Source organism: Equus quagga, chromosome 2 (genome assembly GCF_021613505.1).
Source record: "Equus quagga isolate Etosha38 chromosome 2, UCLA_HA_Equagga_1.0, whole genome shotgun sequence".
Taxonomy (NCBI): domain Eukaryota; kingdom Metazoa; phylum Chordata; class Mammalia; order Perissodactyla; family Equidae; genus Equus; species Equus quagga.
In genome coordinates, this window is record NC_060268.1 from 39,302,667 (window position 1) to 39,328,403 (window position 25,737).

General features: G+C 50.7%; 1 protein-coding gene across 1 annotated transcript; it reads right to left on the reverse strand.

Moving 5' to 3' along the window:
* Window positions 1-5,254: 5,254 nt before the first annotated feature.
* PLA2G4D (phospholipase A2 group IVD) lies at window positions 5,255-25,467 on the reverse strand. The gene is made up of 20 exons (XM_046649905.1): window positions 25,394-25,467; window positions 22,360-22,432; window positions 22,034-22,170; window positions 21,314-21,445; window positions 20,527-20,567; window positions 20,108-20,150; window positions 18,654-18,717; window positions 18,146-18,282; window positions 17,208-17,318; window positions 17,042-17,079; window positions 16,747-16,882; window positions 16,286-16,422; window positions 14,852-15,074; window positions 9,099-9,216; window positions 8,575-8,712; window positions 8,214-8,321; window positions 7,871-8,062; window positions 7,423-7,589; window positions 6,636-6,822; window positions 5,255-5,575 (listed from the first exon to the last, which is right to left on the reverse strand). Exons 1-20 carry the CDS (start codon window positions 25,436-25,438, stop codon window positions 5,349-5,351), a joined length of 2,454 nt encoding a protein of 817 aa, XP_046505861.1. The 5' UTR covers window positions 25,439-25,467; the 3' UTR covers window positions 5,255-5,348.
* Between the last annotated feature and the right edge of the window lie 270 nt (window positions 25,468-25,737).

Below are 25,737 nucleotides of genomic sequence, written 5' to 3' on the forward strand. Positions count from 1 at the left end.
AACAATCCAAAAATGAAATTAATAACTCAATTTACAATAGCCTCAAAGAGCATAAAGTATTTAGGAATAAACTTAACCAAACAAATGTAAGACTTGTACACTGAAATCTACAACACATTGTTGAAAGAAATAAAAGAAGACCTAAATAAATGGAAATACATCACATGTTCATGAATCAAAAGACTCACAATTGTTAAGATGGCAGTACCCCCCAAATTCATCTACAGATTCAATTCGAGCCCCAGCAAAATCCCAGCTGTCTTCTCTGCTCAAATTGACAAACTAATCCTAATATTCATACAGGAATTCAAGGATCCCTGAATAGCAATAAAATCTTGAAAATGAAGAGCAAATTTGGAGGACTCACACTTTCTGATTTCAAAACTTACTACAAAGTGACAGTAATCAAGACAGTGTGGTATCAGCATATAGACAGACAAATAGGTCAAAGAAATAGGACCAGAGTCCAGAAATAAACCCTCACATTTACAGCTAATTGCTTTTCAACAACACTGTCAAGACCATTCAATGCGGGAAAGGACAACCTTTTCAGCAAATGGTGCTGGAACAACTGGATATTCACATGCAAACGAACAAAGTCAAACCCCCACTTCACACCATATATGAAAACTAACTCACGATGGATCAAAGACCTAAATCTAAGAGCTAAAATTGTAAAACTATTAGAAGAAAACCTAGGTGGAAATCTTCATGACCTTGGATCAGGCAATGGTTCCTTAAATATAACACCAAAGGCACAAGAAGCAAAAGAAAATATAGATAAATGACATCATCAAAATAAAAAACTTCTGTGCTCCAAAAGATATGATCAAGAGAATGAAAAAACAACCCACAGCCTGGGAGAAAACTTTGTAAATCATATACTGGATCAGGATTTGTATGTAAAATATATAAAGAATTCTTACAACTCAACAATAAAAAGATAAAGAATCTAATTAAGGGGCCAGCCCCATGGCTGAGTGGTTGAGTTCATGTGCTCTACTTTGGTGGCCTAGGTTTTCACCAGTTCAGATCCTGGGCACAGACGTGGCACCACTCATCAGGCCACGATGAGGCAGTGTCCCACATGCCCCAACTAGAAGGACGCAAAACTAAAAAAATATATATACACCTATGTACCAGGGGGCTTTGGGGAGAAAAAGGAAAAATAAAATCTTTAAAAAAAAAAAGAACCCAATTAAAATGGGCAAGAGAGATCGGAATAGATATTTCTTTAAAGAAGATATACAAAAGGTCAATAAGAAACTAAAAAGATCATTAGTCATTAGGAAAATGCATATAAGATACCACTTCATGCCCAATAGCGATGGTTATAATAAAAAAGACAGATAATAACAAGTGTTGGCAAAGGTGTGGAGAAATTGGAACCCTGATGCAATGCTGACAGGAATCTAAAATGGTGCAGCTGCTTTGGAAAACAGTCTGGCAGTTCCTCAAAGGTTAAGCAAAGAATTGCCATATGACCCAGCAATTTCACTCCTAGGTACACGTGCAAGAGAATTAAAAACATTATTCACACAAAAACTTGTATATGAATGTTCATAGCAACATTATTCATAATAGCCAAAAAAGTAGAAACAATTCAAATGTCCAACAAGCAATAAATAGATAAAGTGTAGTATATCCGTACAGTGGAATATCATGCAGCCATAAAAAGGGACGAAGTATTGATACATGCTACAACATGATGTACCTTGAAAACATATGTTAAGTGAAAGAAGCCAGACACTAAAGGCCACGTATTGTATGATTTCGTTTATATGAAATGTCTAGAATAAGCAAATCTATAGAAACAGAAAGTAGATTAGTGGTTGCCTAGGGCTGGTGCGGAGGGGTAGTGGTGTGAGGTTGACAGCTAAGTTTCTTTTTGGGGTAATGGAAATGCTCTCAAATTGATTGTGATGATAGTTGTACAACTCTGAATGCATAGTAAAAGTCACTGAATTATACACTTTAAATGAACGAATTGTATGGTATGTGGGTTATATCTCACTAAAGTTGTTTAAAAACAACATAAAAGAAGAATGAGGAGGAGTGATGTCAGCAAGATAGCAGAGTGAGTTGTTCCCTTTGTCTTTCCTCTCTTAAATTACAACTAAACAGACATCCATTAACCAGCAGAGGGTTCCCTATGCAGCACAACAGGACGCCTGAGAGATCCACGCAGCCAGACATCTGAAGGTGGGCAGATGGGACCCCCCAGGAAGCAGTGGAACTAGGGGAGTGACCCCCACCCCCTCCTGATGGCAGTGATCCGGGTCGTGGATCTTCATACAATGGCCAATGTGACTGTGAGTGGAGGCAGGGGCAGCCTGGCCTGTGTGTGAACGCTTGCAGAGTGATAGTAGCCTGGCCTGTGGGAGCACACACCCTGCTGCAGTGACCCCACCCACCCACTCTCCACCAGAGGGCAACCCATGGATCACAGCGGCCCAGCCCATACCAGCGCAACCCACTGAGCAGCTGCAGGCCAGCCCATGTGAATGCAGAGTGGCCCCACCAGCACAACTATGAGCAGATGGTGCAGGAACAGAAATAACAGCCCCTGCCCCTACTCCACAAGTAGTGGCAGGTGACTAGAAGCTGCAGGAACCACAGCAGAAACTCTGACCCAGCCCCCAGTGGCGGCAACTCCAACACCAGCTCCACCAGCAGCAGCGGCTATATACAAGTCCCCAGGTCCCCACCAGCAAGAGTGAGGCCCGTGATCCCAGCACCCCTGGCAGTGTGCAACCAGCACCCCAAGACAAGCCAGGAACAGCAGCACAGGTGGTGCACAGGACAGCAGCATCCAAGCCCAGGGAGAGCCAGTGGAGGAACATGAGACCCAGGGGACCAGGACCAAAGTAACCAAAGCTGCACCCAAATAAGAAAAGGTGTTTACTGCCACAAATGTGCCAGCGGAGGATCAATTTATCGAACACCATGAGGAACTACAGTAACCCTGCAGAACAGAAGGAAAACGACAACTCTCCAGAAACCAAACGTGAAGTCACAGAAGACTGTGATCTAACTGACAGAAAATTCAAAAGAGCTGTCATAAAGAAACTCAATGAGTTAAAGGAAACTCGGAAAGACTGTTCAATGAGGTCAGGAATAAAATTAATGAACAGAAGGAATACATCACCAAAGAGAATGAAGTCCAAAAAAAACCAAAATGAATTCTGGATATGAAGAACACAATTAATGAGATAAAAAAATAATGTAGAAAGCATAAAAAATAGAGCACATCTTATGGAGGAGAGAATTAGTGACCTCAAAAATAGAAACCTAGAAATGCTTTAGGTGGAGGAGGAGAGAGAACTAATATTTTTTTAAAAAGTGAAGAAATTTTATGAGAAATATCTGACTCAATTACAAAAAGTAACATAAGGATTATAGGCATCCCAGAGGGAGACGAGATGGAGAAAGGAGCAGAGAGTTTGTTCAAAGAAATAATAGCTGAGAATTTCCCACAACTGTGGAAGGAACTGGACATACAAATACATGAAGCCAAAAGAACTCCTAATTACATCAGTGCAAAAAGACCCTCTCCAAGGCATATAATATTAAAACTGGCAATAGTCAATGACAAAGAAAAAATATTAAGGGCAGCAAGGCAGAAGAAAATAACCTATAAAGGAAGCCCCATCAGGCTTTCAGTGGATTTCTCAGCAGAAACTCTACAGGCTAGAAGAGAGTGGAATAATATATTCAAAACATTCAAAGACAAAACTATCAGCCAAGAATACTCTATCCAGCAAAATTATCCTTCAGATATGATGGAGAAATAAAAGCTTTCCCAGATAAACAAAAGCTGAGGGAGTCCATTGCCATGAGACCTGCCTTACAAGAAACGATGGAGGGAGCCTTTCTACCTGAAACTAAAAGGCAAAGGTTTACAAAGCTTTGAGCAAGGAGATAAACAGACAAACAGAACCAGAAAACTGCAGCACTCTATCAGAACAGGTTAGCAAACACTTATAACGTAAAAGATAAAGGGAAGGAAAGCATCAAAAATAACTGTGAACACTTCAATTTAGTCACAAACTCACAAGACCAAAAAGAATAATTTCTGACCACAAAAACATAGAAGGGGCAGAGGGAAGGGATGGAAGCTGCTTAGGCTCATGGAGATAAGAAGCTATGAGAAAATGGCCTATCTCATCTATGAAATATTTTATATAAACCTCATGGTAACCATGAAACAAAAAATCAGAGCAGAGCCACAAATCATAAACAAATAGAAAACTAATAAAACCATCACAGAAAACCATCAAATTGAAATGCCGGACAGAAATACAAGGAAAAAGAAACAATTTCCATTGTATGGAACAATCATAAAACAAGAGATAAAATGGCAGCATTAAGCCCTCATATATCAATAATCACTCTAAATATAAATGGATCAAATTCTCCAGTCAAAAGACTCAGAGTAGTTGGATGGATAAAAAACGAGACTCAACAATATGCTGCCTCCAGGAAACACATCTCAGCTCTAAAGACAAACATGGGCTCAGAGTGAAGGGATGGGAGACCATACTCCAAGCTAACAGCAAACAAAAGAAAGCAGGTATTGCCATTCTTACGTCAGAATATGGAACGAGGCTCAGAGGTATATTGTCATAGGGCAGCTCACTCAGTGAGGAGGCAGCGGCTGTCCACTCTTCACAGTGATTGGTTGTAACTTTACAGTTTTATTAGTGATAGGGAATTGGTTAAAAGTGGTCACCTCATATCAATTTTGGGGAACAGTTTGAGTTTTGTTTATGATGTTTAGAGGCATTTACAAGAAGTGGTCCTAGTTAAGTTCCACTTGTTTTGCAAAACAATCTAAATGGACTTTTTCTTGTATGAGTAAACTGGTTTGTCTGCTCAAGAGAAAAAAAAAAAGAAGAAGAAAGAGGAGGGAGAGGAAGAGATGACTCTCAGGACAGACTGTGACTCCTGATCGCTGGAGCCACCCCTCAGTCAGGCCATCCCCTGCCCTACCTGTCCCCACTCCTGGTCTGACACCTCCAGCTTGTGCCCCAAATCCATTCTGCTCAAACATGACAATCATTACGTGTGAACGTTCGTCTGGTCAGACCAGCTGTTCTACACACCAGCCTGGTGAGGAGTTTATTTTTGGCTCCTCTCAAACCAGCTACGAAGGTGAGGGAGAAGTGTGGGTGGGACACAGCCCCTCTGGGCAGTGAGACCAGCTGCAGGGGTGGCCCAGGCCTGGGAGAGCCAGGGGACTCCCGCCCAGCAATGGCTGTGGCCGTGCCCAGCTGTGGCTGGGTTAAGCCCCCAGCCCTGAGAGGGTCCGAGTGTGGCCCTCAGGATCCTGGGGCCCCTGAGCAGCCTCAAGTCTGCGCCCCTGGAGGCCTGGCCCCCAGGGCCCGGTGCTTCAGAGCGGTCCTCAAGGCCTGCAGGATGGCACCCTGGCTGTTCCGTACGTTGTAGTCACTGAGCTGCAGCAGGCGGTCAAAGTCTTCCTCCTTGTAGGTCATGTTGAACAGGGAATAGGGTGAGGTAGCCCCAGTGAGGTCCACCTGGCCGGCCGGGAGCTGTGCAGGACTGCGCTGGACACCTGCCCAGGGGAGTGAGGGGGTGAGGAGCAGGACCCATAGGCCTCCACAGCTGGGCACGGGGTTGGGCTGCTCCCCACAGAAGGGGCTCCCTGCTTCTCTCCCAGCCCTCTGTGTCCTTTGCCCAGAATATAAATGTGGATACTAGGATGCTATTTGAGATAGGAAGGATTTGCTCCCCACATTTCCTTGCAGCATTACCCTTCTTCCACTACTCACGCAACCCCATATCTGTCACCTTTGGGGGTAAGGTGGAAACAGCCAGAACAGCAAAGTCAATTAGGTTAGTGAATGGATACTTAAAAACCCAGGATGGAAACAAGAGTCTGAAAACCAAAAGGCTTTTGCTTTGCAAGAACCAGTCTTTGTTGAGAGAGAAAGAGAATTCCAAGATGTGGGCTGAGCATGTTAAGAGTAAAGCTGGAAGGTTTGGAAGTATGGCGGGAACTGGAAAGCCAGGAATAATGCACAAAGGCAGAAATTAGGTTTTCCCACCAAAAGGAAATAGAAGTCTGGCCAGTTGGTGGAAGATGAGGATTGGAAGGAACGTGATGAGGGTTTAGATTCTGGGGGCCCCGGAGTAGAGGCCCAGCTCCCTAAGAAAGGACCCCAGCCTGGGCTGGGGCAGGATGATAGAGAGGCCCACTGAAAACCCAGGTAGGTTGAGGGGAGTCAGAGAGAGAGGGACTGGGGTCTCTCTGTCCTGGCCTTTATGAAGTCCTCCAACAGCTTGGTGCCTGAGCAGTGGTGGAGATGGCTGCAGACAGGGACAATGCGGGAGGGCCTCCGGATGCAGGAATTCCCACACACCACCCCATAGGGCAGGAGAGCAGAGGAGCCCAGGTGTAGTTAGGGGGACTAGGGAAGGGAGAGCCCCAACAAGCCTGGGTCATAGCAAAGAGGACAGCAGCACAGCGACTTCACAGAGGGCCCCTGTGGGGATGTGGGCCTTCAGGCCAAAACTAGATCGGACCAGCCTGAGACTCTCCCCCTCCGCTGACCACAGGGGAACTGGGGAGGGGCCAGGCTGCCAGGCTGTTAGAGAGGGAGGGGCTGCCTCACCAGGGGCCAAGTGGTCCTTGAAGGAGGCATTGACAAGCGGGAAGTGCAGGAGGACAGGGGCATCAGGGCAGGTGGGGTCCGAGAAGAGGTGGCACTCCCTGGGCTGGTGCTGGTCCTGAGGGCTGGGCTCCACGTGGGGGAACGGCAGCCCCTGGCCCCGGCAGTACAGCTCTGTGTGCTGCAGCACCTGGGGGGGCAGAGGGCGGCCCAGAGAGAACCAGCTAGTTCCTGGTCATCCCAGGTCAGCGCTCAAGAAGATGCTAGGACGGCTCCAGCCCAGACTGACTGTTCAGTGTCAAGACAACCTGGTTCTGTCCTGTTCGTGGCCCAGTTAAGCTACATGGTACCTCGGAAGGAGGTGAAAGATCCTGGCAGTCTACTATGTTGTTTGGTTAAAATCTGTAGATGCAGTACAGACCTAGCACCCTGCCTCCACTTAGGATTGCTGTTGCTGGGTTTTCAAATCCCACAGCCTAGAGGGCGCTAGTAGGGGACCCACTTCTATATCATGGCCCTACCCACCGCCCCCCAGGGTCCCCAGGGAGGCCCCGGGGGGATGGATGTGGACAGGACAGGGTCTCCTCTCGGCTCTGTCCAGCTGTTCCCCCTGCCTGGCAGCCCAGGGCCCCAGCACCTCCACAGCCCTTCCCAACCAGGGACGCTGGCAGGAGCCTGTGGGTCAGAGCCTGTCAACCCCCCTCCCCTTGGGAACCAAGGAGGTCTGGGCCAGTGGCTCAGGGGTCCTGCTGCTCAGGAGCTTAGCCTGGCCAGGCAGAGGGTCTGGCACCTCAAAGGGCAAGGATAGGGAGTAGTCAAAGGAGAGTATGAGGTCCAGCCTGCGGCCTGGCCGGAGCATGGCGGGACAGCTGGTGTTGAGAAAGAAGCCGGCATCCACGAGGCAGAGCTGGCGCTCCCATGGGGTCAGTTGGCCAGGGGTGGAGTCTCGCTGGCAGTCTGACAAGGGAGACAGCTATGGTCAGGGGCAGCCCCTCTGCCACAGATCATCCATTCGCCCCCTTCATATCACATTTGCCTCCATGTCCCCTTCTTGCCTCTGGTGTCACCCTCTGAGCGCACATGCCACCCCAGCCCTTCCCAAGACCGTCTCCAGGCCACATCCCAGAAGTGGATGCTGTGACTCCCCCCACCCCAGGCCTCTGCCAGTCCCAGCCATGGTCCATCTCCACCTGGGAGCCCAACCTTGTTACCTGAGGACACATGGCAGTGGTCCTTACCCGCCCAGGTGGAGAAGGCTTTCTGGCCACAGTAGTCCTGGTGCAGCTGGAGGCCCCGGAGGAAGTTGGAGCTGTGCTGGTGGAGCGGCCTGTTGGTCAGGAAGCCCTTAAACGCCTGGGCCAGTGCTGTTCCAGGCTGCAGCCAAGAGGTCTCTGGCCTTGAGGAGGTCCTTGAGGAGGCAGAGGGCTCCTCTGGGCCCAGAGAAACAGACATTGGTCCAGTGAGGGGCCTGTAAATGCCTGGCCATGCCTCTCTTCTGACAGCCCACAGGCCCCAGCCCCTGCAGCATCTGAAGGGGAAGTGGCCTCATCCTCGGCTCCCCTCACTGTGTCCCTTTCCTACCTAGGTCCCTGATCTTGTCCTTGATATGCTGTCTCCAGTCGTCACCAGAGCTGGTGAGGTCATACCAGGCATCCAGCAAGTTCAGGGAGAAAATGTTGCTCCAGATACCTGGAGGCCAAATCCCCATGAGAGGTCAGCCTCAGGCCTCAGCACCCTGCTCCCATCGCCTGGAAGTCAGTGGTCCCCCACCCTTAGGTGCGGATGGAAAATGGGAGCGGGGAGCAGGCTGCCCCAGTGGGGCTTCCCCAGCTCAACCTTGGCCCTTACCCGGGGGCTCTGCCAGACCCGAGTACAGGAGTCACGTCCAGTCAGACAGGCCCGGCCCGAGACTGTCCAGGGTCTTCAAAGTGACCACCCTCACCTTCCAGAAAGCAGATCCGGGACTCAGGGAGTCTCCTCATCAGCCGCCCCATGAAGAATTCAGAGCCAAAGAGCTCGGAGGGGACGAAGGCACCGTACTTCAGGAACCCGACCTCATAGGGGGAGAACTCAACCCACTCTGAGAGAGGAGGCAGAGGCAGGGATGGGAGGAGAGCGGGCTGGGGGGAGCCCGCCTCTGACAAAGGCCAAAGGTACTGCCCCCCAGCAGGCCACAGCCTCCTCCCTGCCTGGCTGACCCCTGGGCTGACCACTCCCCCACCCAGCCCCTTGACCACAACCCCCCCACCAGCCCCGACGCCTACCCACTCCCCTCCAGGACAGCGAGCTCCACTGGCTGGCTCATCAGCCCTCAGAACCACCACCCTTCCAGGTGGCTGCACAGGCGATCTGTGCAGGAGTTTTCTGTTTGAATTCTCTGGAGACTCACAGGGCGCAGAGGAAGTGTTTGTGTATGCTGTGTGTGTATGTATTGGAGGGTGAAGTGGACAGAACTGAGGACTGTACCCTTGAAGTCGAAGGTCCCCAGATTGTTCTCTTTGACATTGAGGCTCAAGTAGAGGGGCAGGGGGTTTTGGCCCCGCTCCAGTGCAGCTCTCTGTCCTGACAGCTTCTGATCCATCACCTAGGGTGGGGGCATGAGGGCCTAAGTGAGGTTGGGAGCACCATGGAGGAAGCAACTCCACCAGGACAGGAGTGGGGCAGGGGCACAGGCTGGGGGTGAGGAGGCAGCTCCCCCATCAGGATTCGGGTGTCGTACGTGGGTACACACATTCAGTTCCCACTCCCACCCCCAGGTTCTGACCAGCCCCATATGCAGGGTCGCCATGTAGGGCCATGCAGGTTGTGCACTGCATATCTTCATAGAGTACCATTTACAAGCACCACAATGTCAACAGTGACACCCCACCCCTGCATTCTGTGGTTCCAGCGGCCCCAACTTTATGGGTTAAAGGGTGGACCCTGACACATAGACACAAAGGCACAACACACATACCCATCCACATGCGCATGCACACACACTCATTGCTTTCCCGAAAGGACACAGGAATCCCCATTTAGTATACATTGTAAGCTCTGCCAGGGGATGGGCCACCCCTTCTGGGTTCACCTTAATGCAGTTCAAGTTTCAGCCCCTCCCAATGCTTTCCTGACATCCTTGCCTCCCCTCCGCAACCACTTCTTTCCTGCTTTGCACAGTGTGAAGTTTACCCCAGTGTTCATTCTTGCCTTCTGTTTCTAATTTTCTCTTCAATAAAATTCCAGGCCCTGCCTTTGATGGCCAGGACTGTGGCTTGCCTTTTGGGGAGGTGAGCCCCTCACCCCTCTACCAAGCCTCACCGAGTTCTAGGGGCACAGAAAGTTCTCCTTCTGTCCTGGACCAAAGATGCAAATAGGGTTCATCTCAAGCGACAGTAAGGTGAATGGTGGTGGCTGCATGGAGCCTCACCTTGGGAGGGCTCTGCCGCCACAGGCCCTGGGCTGTTTCTGATGGAGCCGTACGTGTGCCACGAACGTGCATCCCTCTCCTAGGCTCTCTGAGCTGGAAGGCACCTCACTCAGCAGCTGGACCTTGGGAGTTCCCAACCTACCAAGTCAGCCCTTATCATCGGATTTACTTAGACAGCGTGTTAAATATACTGATCAGGGGGCTCTTCTGAGAATCTGCAGGAGCCACTTAGGAATTTGCCTTTTTAAAAATCTCCTCAGGTGTTTCCGATGATCAGCCAGGTGTGCGTCCCAGGATTCTAGCCCAGCAGTGAGGAGTCCCCGTCCACACCCACGGGGAACCTCCTCTTCCCTCCTGGCAGCCCTCTGTCACGAGATAAGAGCACTCATGTGTCAACCACAGTCATCACTTCCCCAGCTCTTCAGTGATACCCAATATGACTTGAGTTACAGGAAATCCAAAGGGAAATCCCCAACTAAGTCTCGAGTCCGCTGGCAGGACGATTCGTCGTATCTACAAGTCAGTCCTATGGGTGTGAATGTATGTACTTGTTGAGTGAGAGGGGGCCTGATTAATACCTGCAATTTTTCTTTAGGAATCCTGTTTGCCTGCTCTTTTGACATGTACATTGAGGGAAAATGTGTCCTTTTACTACAGATGTACAATTTCTGCCCTGGGGAAAGGTTTGGAAAAGGGCCAGCACCCCCCCATCTACTGAGACAGCTCCCAGTCTTCCTCTTCCTTTGACTAGCTACCAGTAAGTCACCACAGGCCTGTCCGGCTCTAGCCCCCCCGTTTCCAAACGAGGACCCCCAACTCTGCAGAACACCACTCTGACGACTCGCGGGTCCCACCTGAAGGGTGGGAGCGTGGCAACATGTTGATGTGGTCTGGGCATTGTATGGGGTGGGACTAAAGCGTGTGTGCAAAACCTTTTGTCCAGAGTTGAAGAAAAACACTTAAGACCTTCTTAAGTCAGGAAAAGAGAAGAGAAAAACTGTGAGTTTCTCCTTGAGGAAGGGTGAGCCGCTCCCAAGCAGCTGAGTACGTGCCAGCAAAAGATTAAAGAAAAACGTTTCAAAGAGATGGTTTGAGAAGCACTGATCGTAACAGGTGCATTTTACGGGTGGGTTTTCACCAAAACCAAAGCGACAGTGTAGAAGTATGTAGACTAACCATGTTCTGAGTAAAGTTCAGGGTATAATATTTCTCTAATAATATTTAATATGAATGAAACTGAGGTTCGTTATGAATGGAGTTGTATTTTCCGACACTTTAAACTGACTTTTGGTACTGTAGATTAGCATGGGATAGAGACGATAGGTAAAATTTGAAACCAACATGAAATTTTTCTGAATAAAGAATTATTTTAAAAAGCATACAATGAATGCTGGCTTTAAGACATAAAACATGATAACCCAGAAAAAAAGAAACAATATTTGAAAAGCTTTCATATGGCGACAAAAGTTTTAAAACCACAAGGGTGCTATTTTAAGAATAGATTGTTGGGGCGGGCCCCGTGGCCGAGTGGTTAAGTTGGGACGCTCCGCTTCAGCGGCCCAGGGTTTTACCAGTTCAGATCCCGGGCGCGGACACCACTAGTCAGGCCACACTGAGGTGGCGTCCCACATGCCACAACTAGAAGGACCCACAACTAAAATATACAACTATGTACTGGGGGGATTTGGGGAGAAAAAGTAGGAAAAACAAAAAGAAGATTGGCAACAGTTGTTAGCTCAGGTGCCAATCTTTAAAAAAAAAAAGAACATTCTGTTGTTCAATAATTTTACAAGATTTTTTATTCTTGTGAACAACAAAAAACTAATTAAGTTTGACTTTTTAAAAATGACTATAAACCTTGTCCATAAAACCATGCATTAAGTCATTACTGGAGGATCAAACGGCAATTAAAGTCTTCTTTCTAGTCTCGGATCAAACTGCATTTTCTAGTATCTCATAAAGTGAACCATCAAAACCAGCTTCTCCCACTCATAGTAACCAGATGCTGCCACCAGGCAGAACAGTCAGTTAATAAAACACAACACTCTCAAAACCGAACATAAACTTAAACAGTAGATCCAAAGAATACACAAACTATATTAAGAAAATAAAAATATTTCAAGTAATTACATTGGTTTGATAAATTCAAAGCCATTTCTATAAAAATCCCAACAACATTTATCATGAAACTTGCGTAGCTGATTCTCTTATGTGTACAGAAGAAGAAAGGGCCAAAGGTAGCCAAGGTGATTCCGAGAAGAAGCCAGGTGGCGGATGGGGGTACGTTTGCCCTGTCAGATACCAAGGTTTATTACAAAGGTAGAGTAACTCAGCCACTGCGATACTGGCACACGGATGGAGAACCAGCCCCATTAGAATGGAATAGAACTCAGGAAGAGTCCCGTGAATATATGAAAGCTGACACACGACAGAAGCAGAATCAGATCAGTAGAGAAAAAAAAAATCAATAAGTGATATTGGGAAAGTTTGCTATCCATATGGGAAAGTAATAAAACTGGATTCCCATACACATAAGACCTGCCGATAAATTCAGGGTGGATTAAAGGCCTAATTCTGAAAACCAAATCTTTAAAACTTTTATAAGAATATATAGGGGGCCAGCCTGGTGGCGCAGTGGTTATGTTCCACTTTAGCGGTCCAGGGTTCCCTGGTTCGCATCCCGGGTGCCGACATGGCACCACTTGGCAAGCCATGCTGTAGTAGGCATCCCATGTATAAAGTAGAGGAAGATGGGCATGGATGTTAGCTCAGGGCCAGTTTTCCTCAGCAAAAAGAGGAGGATTGGCAACAGATGTTAGTTCAGGGCTAATCGTCCTCAAAATAAATAAATAAATAAATATTTTTTTAAAAAAGAATATATAGGAAGATCTCATAACTTTGGGGGAGGGAAAGATTTCTTAAGGAAGACACTAAAAGCACAAACTGTAAAGGAAAAAAATGATACACTGGATAATATTAAAATTATGCATCAAAATCTATTAGAACTGATAAAGACAATATCTAGCATATACAAAAAATTGCCACAAAATATAAAAAAGAAGAATTAAATAGAAAAATGGAGAAGGATTTGAGTAGGTAATCCGTAGAAGAGGAAGTTGCAGTGACAAACTTGCAAATATGATGTCACACTAAAAATCAAGGAAATGGAAAACTACAATAAAATTTCATTTTACGCCTATAAAATGAACAAAAATTGAAAAGCCTAAAGAGCATGTAGAGGAAAAGAAACGACGAGACACTGGTGGTGAGAGTGCGAATTCATACGAGCCTTCTGGAGAACAATTTGATAACAGCTGGGAAAGTGGAAGGCACACTTACCCAACGGCCTAACAATTCCACCGGTAGGCAGACATCCTCAAGGCTTAGAGAATCTCTTACACATGTGCACGAGGAGACTTATAAAAACCATTCGTGCAAATATTATATTTTTCTTAAGAATATATATTTTTACTAAAGTCTATGTAATAAAGGTGTATATAATAAAGGTATATAAAATACATGTTATGTAGTTATGTTATGTATTATGTAACATAATAAAGTGTACAGATTGCAGATAGGCATGTGATGATAAACCTAAATTCAGGATGGTGGTTACCTCTGGGGGTGGGAAGGAAATGGGGCTGCGGAGGGGTCCCCAGGGGGCTTCAGCCCTTTCTGTAACATTTCAATTCCTAGGCTGGTTGGTGAGATCATGCATACTCATTACATTATTCTCTATGCTTTATGCACTTTCTTAGGTCTGAAGCATAGTAAAAATTTAATAACAAATATTAAGATTTTTACAACAAATATTTTTAAACGAAAAAATAAAAAATACGAATGGTTGGTGATTTCCAAGTAGCATTGTGCTTGCCCGCAAGAAAATGTAAAGAAAAAAATTCAAAGCAAATTCATTTTTGGTTAGTTTACATGATAAGCATTCTTGGTCAAAGTTCTGAAAAGAAAGATAAGAATCCTTCCTCTGCTAATTTATTTGATAGTTTACTTTTTTGTTATGCATATTAAAGAAACTTTTTGAGTTTTAGTCCTTTCAAATGCTTTAAAAGAAACTTTGTTCAGATAGCTCTGTGCAGTAAAACAACAGTGAAACAATCACTGATTTTAATAATTTGATCAGTTCATCTGAGATTTAGCAGTTAACTTACTAAACTTTCCTTAAGGAAGCAATATATAAAAAATGCATATGTTCAGTTTTGTCTTGATGCTGTTTGCACAATAGTAAAGAAATATAACAGCTAACACTTCATGCTTACTCTATACCAAGGGACCACTGAGTACTCACAACAACCTTATGAGCTAAGTACTATTCTCATTCCCATTGTACAGATGAGAAAACTGAGGCACAGAAAGGTTAAGTAACTTGCTTGAGGACACAGAGCTGATAAGAGGCCCTGGGATTAGAACCCAGGGAATCTGGCTCCAGAGTCTGTGCTTTTAACACTACCATGAAGATTAAGAAGAAGAATACATTTCATAACGCAGTATAACTGAAATAAAAGCTGTTGGAGCAATCTCACTGACTCAAACACACCGCAAAAGCTTTGTTTACTTTACTGACTTTGGCATTGACTGGTCCCTAGCTCTCGGGAGATCCAGCAATTCTGTTTGACGGCAATTAACCGAAGAATAGCCTGACTCAAAAAGGCGGCATCTCCAAGTTGGGCAAACACTGAAACACTGGAGTTCCCACAGCCTTGAACCAGGTCGCAGTCTCTCCCACCCTGGCAGGAAAGGCGCGCGCGCGCCAGCCCCACCCGAGCACGCGCCCCGCCCCGCACGGGCCTCCTACCTGGCCGTGCAGCATGGCCTCCAGCGCCAGAGCCCACAGGTCCACGAAGGTCACGGGGTGGCCCTGCTCCGCCCGGAGCTCCAGCTCCCGCCGGTAGCTCTCCAGGCGCTCTGGGGAGAAGGCGTCCAGCTTGCTCTTGGCCAGGTGCTCTCGGGCGTGTCTGATGGGTCCCTCAAGGTCTCTCTGCGACCACTCAGGGTCCCCGTAGAGGTGGGCCATTGTCCTGGGAGAAAAAAGGGACCGTGCAGCAGGAGGCCGAGGCCCAGCACGGGTCGCTGCAACTCTTACTTCCCTCCCTCTGACTTCCAACAGGGCTCCTCCTAGCTGGAAAATGTGTCTCAGGGCTTCCTCGCCTTCCAGATCAGCACTGTCCGGTATAAATATAGTGTGAGCCACGTATGTCATTTAAAATTTCCTAGTAACCGCATTTTTAAAAAGTCAAAAGAGATCAGTAAAACAATTTTAATAATATATTTCATTTAATTCAATATACCCGAAAATTATCATTTCAACATGTAATCAATATAAAAAATTAACAAATTAATTTTTTTCAAACTTAGTCTTCAAAATTCACTGTGTATTTTTTATTTATAACACATCTCAATTTGCTCTAGCCATATTTCAAGTGGTCCACAACCACATGTGGCTAGTGGCTACTGTACTGTCCAGCTCAGCTCCAGACCCTAGTCCAGTTTTCATAGGTCTGTCCTGAAGCCCTTTAAGACTCTGTTTGTCAACAACTGTCACCTAAACTCCTCTGAGGAGTTTATTCCTCTTTTACTCCTAAAAGTCACATTTCAATAAGACTCAAAGGAATGAATCTCTAACAGTGAAAAGTCTCACCTCATCACAGACAGGGTGGGGTGTAGGGAGGCCAGATTGTCTTTAGGTAAAATTGCATCTCTTGACCTCAATTTCCTCATCTATACTATAGGAGCCATAGGAGTCACCACCCTAGAGAGTGTTGTGAGGATTAAATGAGGTAATAATTAAAGAAAAACAAGCTACCAATTTGGAGTGCCTGGACGAGTTAGATATGTTAAGTGTTTTACTTGGGCTGTCCCACTCCCATCCTGTGGAGTATGTGCTATTATTGCCCCCATTTTGGTGATGAGTCAACTGAGAATCAGAGGAAATAAGTTGCTCAAGGTCACCCACCCAGCCAGTAGTGGTGTTGCAGAGACTCAAACCAGCTCCTTCTGAAGCAGCTACCCTGCACCTCTCTAGCAGCGTGGAGTGGACATTGGCAAGGCCTGGCTCGTGGCAGGACCTCTGCATGTGTATTTCCTCCCTTCTCAGAAAGCCACTTGACTCCCATGAGACCATACTGCTCACAGCCACTTGGCTTCCCCATATAGAGGGTCCCTCTAGCCTCCACTCCACTCCCATCTGGGGCCTGCTCATCTCTGCTCTTCCAGTCCCCAGGGCCCTCACCATGTAGAGCCCGAGACGCCCCCAAAGTAGGTCACGCAGTCCAGGAGGCCCAGCTTCTGCAAGGCCAACAGGTGGCCATAGAGAGAGGTCATGGCCCGAGCGCCTCCTCCTGTGGCCATGATGCCCACGACGGGGACCTGGATCACACACAGACACAGGCTGGTCTAACAAGGACAAGGATGGAGCTGCCTCCTGCCTCCAGGGAAGGGACCTCGTGGTCAGGGCCTGATGGAGTCAGGGTTAGAGCTAGTGTCCAGCCCCTCCCCAGGAAGTGACAGCTCTCGGCCCTGGACAGAGCCCCAAAGGGCGTTTGAACCCCAGAGCTCAGCATGCCCCACATCTCCCCCACATGCTCCCTGCCCAGCCTCAGCTGGCTGGAGTGTCTGGAGAGGGCAGAAGAAGCAGGCGCTCCCTTGAGTCCAGGCCAAGGTGTCTGCGCCACATCCCCTGTGCTCCCAGACCTCGTGCTCCTGCAGGTCCCCTTCCAGCTGCAGGGCCTGCTTCAGGGCCCTGGCCGCCACCCGCTTCCTCCTGCTCAGGAAGGCTTTCTCCTCCGCACACAGGTCGAAGCTCAGGTGCACGGCCACCTCCTTGGGGCTGGAGTGGTGGAGGATCCAAGGGTCAGGGGGCACCTGCATCGCTCAGCAGCTGCCAAATTACCTCCCCGCTCCCAACCCCAAGGACCACCCTTTCCACAGCGCTCCCCTGCCTCCTGCCCACCCCTCACGGCCTTCCACAGATCGGAGTGTCCCTTACCAGTCCTCAGTCTTGAGCTGCAGCCTCACTCCTGGGACCTGAAATCAAAGCAAGAGCCCTGCTCGGAATGTTGTAAACCCCAAGGGGAATGTGGGTGCCCCTACAGGCCTTGGGCTCCCCCATCTTTATCCTCACTGGCACTTCCCATCCAGTTGAGGCCACTTACATTTGTAGCAGGAAGGTCAATGGTCACCTCCTTCCCCACAGCCAAGGACCTCAGGGGCACTGTGAGGTGCCCTGCTGAGCTGTCTGAGTTCCAGCCATTGCTTTCCGAGCTCTGGAGGGAAATATACATTTTTTCGTTTATTCAACAAATCATTACTGAGTATCTAGACAGTGATCCAGACAGACACAGTCCCTCTCTGATAATACAAAAATAATTACAATATTTACAATTATTATTATTAATTACAAAAATAGTTAATATTTATTTAGGGTAGTAATAGCTAGTATTTATGGTTCTCACTGACTCGTGTGTATGAATTTATAAAGAAACTGGTAGTGAACAGATTTTATTAAGTTAGTTAGAAAGGGTTGGAAAAGAAGTAAGCGGTGTGATATGATAGAGTAACTGAGGGTGGGTATGTGGGGTTGATTGAGGATGGAGGGTCAAGGAGGGCCCCTCTGAAGAGATGCCGTCTGAGCTGAGATCTAAAAAAGGAGGAGGAAGGGGAGCAGGCAGTGTTGGAAGGAGCCAGAGAGGATGGGGAGAGCAGTTGGCATGTTGGAAAAGCATGGAGAGACCAGGATGCCTGGAGCATCATGAAGGCAGGGGAGCATGGGACAAAATGAGGTGGCAGAGGTGGCAGGGGCTGGGCCGGGCAGGGCCTTCCGGGCACACCCAGGGGATTTTCTTCTAAGAGCATCACTGGAGGAGCCACTGGAAGGTTCAGACAAAGACCTGCATGGTAGAGCAGCCCCCCTATGCCCACCCCAGGTGCCCGGTGGTCCTCCCTATCTGCCAAGGGCACAGTGCCAAACTGGGGGAGACTGACAAGGCCACAGGGACCGGGCCTTGGCAGGGGGAGGGCCAGGGAGGGGCCCGCAGGAGCTGGAGTTTGCCCAGCCTGGGGTTGGCGGGAGAGGTCCAGAGCTGACACCCACCCTCAGGCGCCCGCTCAGCTCTGCCTCTTGAGCCGCCATGTAGTGGAAGCAGAAGGCAGAGGCTGTGTCCAGAGCAGCCGTCTGTGTGTCCTCATATGACCCCTTCAGCACCAGCTCCAGCTCCAGCTTATCCTGATCTAGAGAGAGAGCGGGCAGGTTAACACAAGGGGAACAAGGGGAATAAGAGCCTGGAACCCCAGTAAGGACCCGGGAAACCAGCAGTACTGCCCAGACGTGGTGGAGGCAGGTGGCTGGACCGTGGCAAACAGGATTCTGGAAAGGGCCCTCCCCAGCCTGCCGGGCCCCCCAACCTCCATGGGACTCCCACTGCCTTGACATGCTCTCCCCAGGGTCAGGGGGACCCTCCTGCCCAGAGGAGACCTGTTGCCCTTGTGTTGTGTGGGCCAGAAGGAAGAGGCGAGCTGTGCCCTGCACAGGTTTCCCTGCTGCCCTCGTCTGTCCCCCATCTTCCAGGCGGAGGCCAGACCTGGTTCTGAGCAGGTCTCACCTGCGACAAGAGCCGTGCTCCTTGTGCTGTCCAGACGGACATCCAGGCATGATAGCTCCCGGGCCTGGGGCAGACCACATCATGGGCCAGCAGCTCTCCAGGGGAAGCTGAGTTTCCCTCAGCCTCGCCCTCTGAGCCCGGCTGTTCCAAATCCACCACACACAGAACAAGAAGCGGGGTCCAGAGTGGGGCTGGATGCAGAAACCCCCCACCCCACCTTTGATCCACTGCAGCTGCTAAGGCAGATGTCTGGGAGCAGCCCGGAGAGCCCATCTACCCTACTCCCCAGCTCTCCTCGATTTGCCAAACTTTCTGGACTCTCCGAAAGGCCCCAGCCTTCAGGCACAGTTCTTTCTTCTCTGTTTCCCTGGGGCTTCAACCTGCAGGATGCATTCTACTACAACTGCTCCCAAACAGTAGTACGCACACCATTGGTCCACAGGATGAGGGCACAAGGCATTGGAGAAACACTTAAACTTCTAGCAACTAGAATATCTCCTGACTGTCCTCCACTTAACGGACTTGCCACGTGAGCCTGCTGCGTTCTCTCTGCAAAGGGTGCCAGCCGATATGCCTGAAGCCCGCTGCACTCCTGCTACTAACTCTCCCGTGGAATTGCTGAGTTTAACAACACACCGCTGGATTCCATCACCTAAGAGGCAGCTGCCGTAGGTATAACTCTATTTTAAGGTGTCTTTGAAAAAGTAACGCTAGCCCGTCAAACAGGCACTGGTCCGACCCTGAGGGTGGATGCCTCCTTCAGTTTGGGGCTCTAGGTGCCTTACTCACCCCACGTTAGGCCAGGCCCTGCTCCCAGGTCAGGCCTGCATTGCTGTTCGGGACTTGACTCTGAGTGGAAAGTTTCTAAAGCATCTCTTGCCACCTGGTGCCTATTCCTGTCCCCTGCAGCTTCATGAGCTTGCTGTGTTTAAGGAGAGCTGACCAGGACTCTCCACGGTCCAGAGTAGGAGCTGATTGACCCCCTGACCCTAACCCAAAGCTCCCAGATTGGAAGCCCTCCACACTGGAGACTCCCTCTGAGCCTCAGTATTAACGCCTGAACCAGACCTGGGCCTGCATGGCTTTCTCACCGCCTTCCAGGGCTAAGAACTACGAGTTGATCACATGTGACTCAACACCGTCAGGAGCACCGAAAATTCCCCCCACGCCCTCTCAGCCATCCAGCCTCAGGCCAGAACCTCCTCTCACCTGAGCCTCAGCCTCCCCTCTCTCCATGTTCCTTTCAGCCCCAGACCCCTCCAAGCCCTGCAGCTCCTGACCACAGACCCAGGTGACCACCAGGCTGGGGGGCCAGGGCCGGTCTCACTGCAAAGCCTTGCTCTTGCGTTGGCCCAGCCCCCAGGCAGCTGCCCTGCCCCACCCCGACCCCAGTGTCTGCTCTGGGGCCCCCCACCCCCTCAGCTCCCCCTCACAGGCCCGGGGAAGGTGGTTACCACAAGGACGTTGTTGGTGATGAGCCTTTCTGGGCGGTCTGACCTGGAAAAATCAAACCATCCAGAGTCTGGCTTTGCAAAGGCAAATGCTTCCGGCACTGCCCTGCCCCCTCACAGCCCACGTAGGGCTCCCTGGGTGAAGCTGACGGACTCTAAGTCCTGGAAACAATCCAGGGTGAGGGGAGATGCTTCTGAAGAGTGAAAGGTAAGGAGGGAGAGGGAGAGAGAGGAACAGAGAAAACGCTGACCTTCCTCTCCTCATTTCTGTAAGGGGATCCCCCGACCCAGATGGGCAGAGCTGGGGAGATGAGAGCAGCAAACCTCGGCTGCATTTACCAACAGGAAGATGTGGGTCAAAGACATTTCCCTGAACAAAGCCGGGTCATGAGACGCTTTCTGGGCTGTGGGATATCACTCACGTTTCTTCCATCAGGAACTCCACATCCAGCTCCTCCTGCCCCTGCAATCAAAGATGAGCAAGTGGTCACCATTTACGGATGTCTTTCTGGTGGACACAGTTCTTTTACCTGCGTTGGCTGGTCATCTCAAGCAGTCTCTAGGGAAGCACGCATTAAAATTCTTCCCGTTTTACAGAGGAGGACATTGAGGCTTAGGGAAAGACGGGCTCCCTACCCAAGTCACCCACAGCCACTGAGTCCGCAGAGAATAGGTCTCTCTCCCCTGCAACGCTGAAGCGGGAGACGAGGAGCACAAGCCAAGGGAGGCGTGAGGATGCCCAGGGCCCATTTCATCTTCCTCTTGAGGGGGACCCAACCCCAGAACTCTGCCTTCCTCTGACCCCACCCTTCACAACCTGGAGAGAGAGAGCACAGAAATCTTCCTATAGCAGGCCTTGGGCACCACAGAAGCATCAGAGGAGGATCAGAGGCAGTGAGCAGGAGTGACAGAGCCCCGGACTGCCCAAAGGGTTAGTTACCCTGAGCTGTGTTTTGAGGGACCTTAGGAAGTTCTCCACCACCCCATACCTTCCTCCCATAGAGGACTAAAATTCCTCTACTGAGTGGTTCAGTCTGTAGCAGTCAACTTAAGCCTTCTCCTTTCCTATTAAAATGTAAATATCTCTGGGAGGGGTTTCCATCTTCCGTGAATAAGTTTAACCCAGCAGCGTCCCAACAGATGGGAGAAACTGCAACTTGCCCAGCCTGGAGCCCAGAAAGGTGGGGCCCACGGGGACTCCCCACCCACCTGGGGACACAGGGAGAAGGTCTTCCGGAGCAGCTGGCCAGGGAGGACTTCTGAGACGTCATAGAGAACCTTGAAGCAGGTGTCATCCTCTGTGACTGAGTCCTCGTCATAGATGCTCAGCTCCAGAACATTCTAGGGGCCCGAGAACAGCAACTTAGCACATTACTTACTTGCAGCTGTAGCTCACACCACTGAACCCTTACTTGGTGGTCAGGACTAGAAAAGATGATTATGCGTCCATGCCTTGTACTTCAAAATAAAAATAACGGTAAAATTTAAAAGTAGTAAAAGGAAATCCAGCAAGGTCCTGATTTCTCACTGCTAATGTTTGTTTTTATAAAAAAATAGAATTCTTTCAAAGAGTTTTCCAGCCCTGCTTTGCTGGGTCCCTAAGGTACCGGTACAGGCACTGTCTTCAGAGTCCTCCGTGCGTTATCTCGTTTAACCTCACAACCACCCAATCAGGAGGGGATTCTTACTATCTCCATTGCACAGATGGGCTTGGAGAGGACCAGCAGCTTGTTGGACATCAGGCCCACAGCCACTTGATAGGTTTACACCTTCTCTCCAACACAGCACATCCAGGCTGGGGCATGGAGACACCCTCCTCCCCATCCCTTTCTCCGACTGAGCCCTGGGGGAAGGTACACGCCAAGAACCCTCCCTGTGGAGGGTACGGCCTGTCCTCGGGTGAGCAGCTGGGGGTACCCTTGCCTTTACCTTGACCTGACTCTGGATTAGGAAACTGAAGCTCTCGTTCCATATGGGATGACTGGAGTTGGTGACTGTTTTGGTCCTAAACTTCGTTCCAGGTGCGGTTGGCAGCTGTAGGATCACATAGGGGTCTGCCTCGCTCACTGCCAACATCAAGAGAAGTGTCAAGAGAGAGAATTTCTCATATCCCTCTTCAGGGGCCTCGCCAGGTTCCTACTGAGACCCTGGTGGCCACCGTGGACAGTCCAGCCCAGCTCCAACGCACTTTTCTAGGCCTTTCCCATAGGACACAGTCGTCCCTACACCCCTGGAGCCCAGGAAACGGTACTCACACAGGTCAGCCCAGCCCAGGCTCCGCGCCTCCAGGACCTTCACGGTGAGCCGCCAGCAGGCAGAGGCCTCCCCCTGGAGAGAAATAGCCGACTCCTGAGTCCCTCCTGCTCATTCACAAGCCCCACCAATCTGTGCAGGGGCTTCTCTGGAGATGCTCAGTGACATCTCATTGCCAGGTGTTCTGGGGTCAAACACCCTTCGCCCACCACTGTCCTTGGGGCATGGTCCCAGGCTGCAGCAGTCAGGGAGTGGCAGACCCCTCGGGGAGTGGAATTTTGGGGCCTCGCCCCTTCAGGGACAAGACTGCACGGTGTAGTGGAGAAAGAAGGGAACTGAGGGCCGAGGAGTGACCACCACACTGGGCATGTCAGTTTGGGGTCTGCCACCCCCAGTGCTCGCAGGGAGGGCAGCCCTGGGGTGAAGCATGTGACCCTGATGCCCAGCATCCCCCCAGCTCTCTGGATAGGAAGTAAGCATGTGACTCCAGGGAGGCTGAACCCCGGGGAGCCCAGGGGTCTGTGATGGCCACAGGTATTCACCCACTCTTGAGTGTGAATTAGGGAACTCCAAGAGCATCAGGCCATTACTGTGAACAGAGGGTGAAGGTCATTGTGTATTAAAATGCTGGTGAAGCCACATCAGACCACAGACAAGCCCAGTGGGGAGGAAGAAGAGACTGGGTGGGCAGAAGCTCAGAGGGGCAGAGAAGACGAGCAGAAGTAGGTGGCAGGAGGAAAAGCAGAGGGCAGGTAGAGGGGGCTGGGTCCTGCAGGGGACAGAGCACTAAGGGGTATGCTCAAACCCCTACTGCTGAGGTCCGTGGCACTGCAGGGATCCAGGGGGATGTTTGGGTTTCTGTTCTTCCTGAGGCCTGGCTGTGTCACTTTTCTTGGGCACCCTGCACAGGTTTATTATAATAAGCCCCTGTGATCTGCAAGTGTGGTCCTTGCAAGGTGGACATTCAGCATCCCATGGTTGGGAGATGGCGTGATAAGACCAAAGCTTCTTCCTGCTTTGCACTCTTCCGCAACCAGTGCCACTTCCATGGCTCCTGCCTGGACCCTGGCTCTGCTCTGCACAGGTGCCGTCTGCTAGAGGCCAGCTCAGTGTCCACGGGACCAGATCTCCACTTGCCATGGAGAAACTTAAAGGACAATGGACCACAGCAAAGCCACTCCAGACGAGTGCCCCATTCCTGCGCTTCTCCCCTGGGTTTCTTCATCCTCCCTCTCCTGTGGCTTCATGCTGAGTGTCTTTGTCATTCCTGTTGGCTTCCTGCAGGCTCCTGGGAGTGCCTTCCTGCTGAGAGTCTTAGCCATCAGCTCTCCCCCTGTGTGGGGACTCTGGGGCTTCCTCCATCCTCCTCCCTCTGGAGAGGCTCAGTGCTGGCCCCTGCCTGTCACTTGGCATGTGGCCCAAGGAGTTTGAGGGAGCTGGAGTCCCCTGACTTGGGTCCAGAGTATCTGTGACCGTGGGGTCTTCAGCAGGAAGAGAAAAATGAGCAGGCCACGTTTTCCCCTGCTGGCACCCATTGAACCATGGTGGGGTAGTGAGGGGAGGTTGGAGAGAAGGTGGTGGAAGCTGCAAGCATAGTCTCAGGCCCTGCACCTCCTGAGTCAGGCTGAGCTGGTGTTCCTGGACCACACAGCAGGCATGTCCCAGAGCCGGTCCTGGATGCCTGGCCTGCCCTGCCAGCCAAGCTCTTGCTGCGGGGTCAGGCTCCAGACTTCCATTCCAGCAGGAAAGAGGCTGGGCAAAGCTCACCTGCCCCAGCAGCCAACTTGAAGGCTGGGGGTCAAGGGCCCGGTCTCAGGGACTCCGTCCCAGGAACATTAGCTGGAAGCAAGGTGCTTCCAGATGTGTGGGCGGATTCAGGCTCCCAGGGTCAATGAACTTTGGGCTTCAGTTTTGCCCCTAGGCTGGGTCTAGGCTGAGCAGAGGGTGGAAGGAGAAGGATGCCCAGCCTTCTCTAGGGAGATAGGACTAAGGGGAACATTCCAGAAACCTCCACAGCTGGGCTCTGAGGCTCAGGGCTCCTGATGGGAGGAGGAGATGGAGCCAGGGCCGTCCAGCCCCTCCACCACCCTGCTTCTGCAGCCTTGGGTTCCTCCCAGACCCCCAACAGGGCATTTCTACTGATGTCCACATTGGGGAGGGTCCTCCAGACTCAGGCTAACATGGGCTGCGGCAGCAGGTGTTGTCCTTCAGTGGAGGGTCCCCTGTCTTCCCCAGGGTTCCCTGGTATCTGGCCTGTCCTAAGCAAGTCCTCTCCAGGAGCACCAGTCTAGAGTTCAGGCCTGGGTCTCAGCACCAAGGCTCCAGCAGCCTGGCAAGGTCTGTGAATGAGGCAAATGCCTCAGGACAGTGAGCTTGGCACACTTTGCCCCCTTCATGGCCACTGTCTGGGGCACCAGCGGAGACCTGGGGAGTCAGTCCTTCTGGCCTTGGTCTCTGGTAGAGGATGAGAAATCTGGGCTGAGGGGAAGCACTTGGCAGGGGTGGGGAGAGCAGTTTGCAGGCCTCCCTGGCCTGGTCACAGCCTCATGGCTCCTGGGCCCAGTACATAATGGGCAGTGGATGGGGATTTGGGCTGGCAGAGCTCCTGGGACACACAGTGTGGTCCCGGGGCTCCAGCCAGTTCCAGGAAGTCCGCTGCCTGCAGAGGTGGGCTGTGGGCCTGGTGGGGTCTCTTCTGTGACACACAGCAGCTGATGTGGCACGGGAGCCTTTGCAGGGAGGAGGGGAGGGGCTTTCAGGGGACTGCCGCCTGGTCACTCATGGTGGACAGGGGAGGCTCTGGTCTTCTATGGATGCTGATCATCCATCCCAGCCACTCCCCATCCCCAAGCACAGACTCTGTCAGCCTCTGCCTCCCACCCTTGGCCTCTGCCTAGGTAGAGACCCCAGGTCTGAGGCCAGGCCCTCCCCAGTGGCCAAAATCACCTCAGTTTCAGCTGTGTGAAGCTTCTTGGAAGGCACCCTGGCCCCAGGCCCGCCCCTGAGTGATGTCCACGGACTCGGACACACTGTTACCTGGTGAGGATGGCCAAGTGGTTCCCTGGGTGTCAGTCTCTCCATGGCAACCCTTCCGGCTCCCCTCTAGCCCCTGCCAAGATGCCAGCTCCCTAGCTGGCTGACAGCGACTATTCCAATTGGATGGGACTGACCAGGAATCTGGCAGCCTTCAGGGAGCCAACGCTTCTATAAACAGATTGGGGCTCCACCCTCAGGTCACTCCCTCAGCCCAGCCCCTTCGCCTCTTCCCCAAGAGGCTGAGTCAATCAGCATCTCCTGAAACCTCTGGCGGGGCTCCAGCAGCCACAGGTGGAGCACCACTTCCAGAGCTGGGGTGTCAAGGCTGCAGATGCAGCGAGGAG

Bases quoted from the DNA above. Each gene is read 5' to 3' on its own strand.
- PLA2G4D (XM_046649905.1), bottom strand. From the start codon at position 25,438: ATGGAGAGACTGACACCCAGGGAACCACTTGGCCATCCTCACCAG. The intron at 8,713-9,098 runs GTACAGTCCTCA...CTCCTCTCTCAG, and splicing joins GGGGACCTTCGACTTCAAGG to AGTGGGTTGAGTTCTCCCCC. The intron at 6,823-7,422 runs GTGCCAGACCCT...CTGCCCCCCCAG, and splicing joins CCCTATCCTTGCCCTTTGAG to GTGCTGCAGCACACAGAGCT.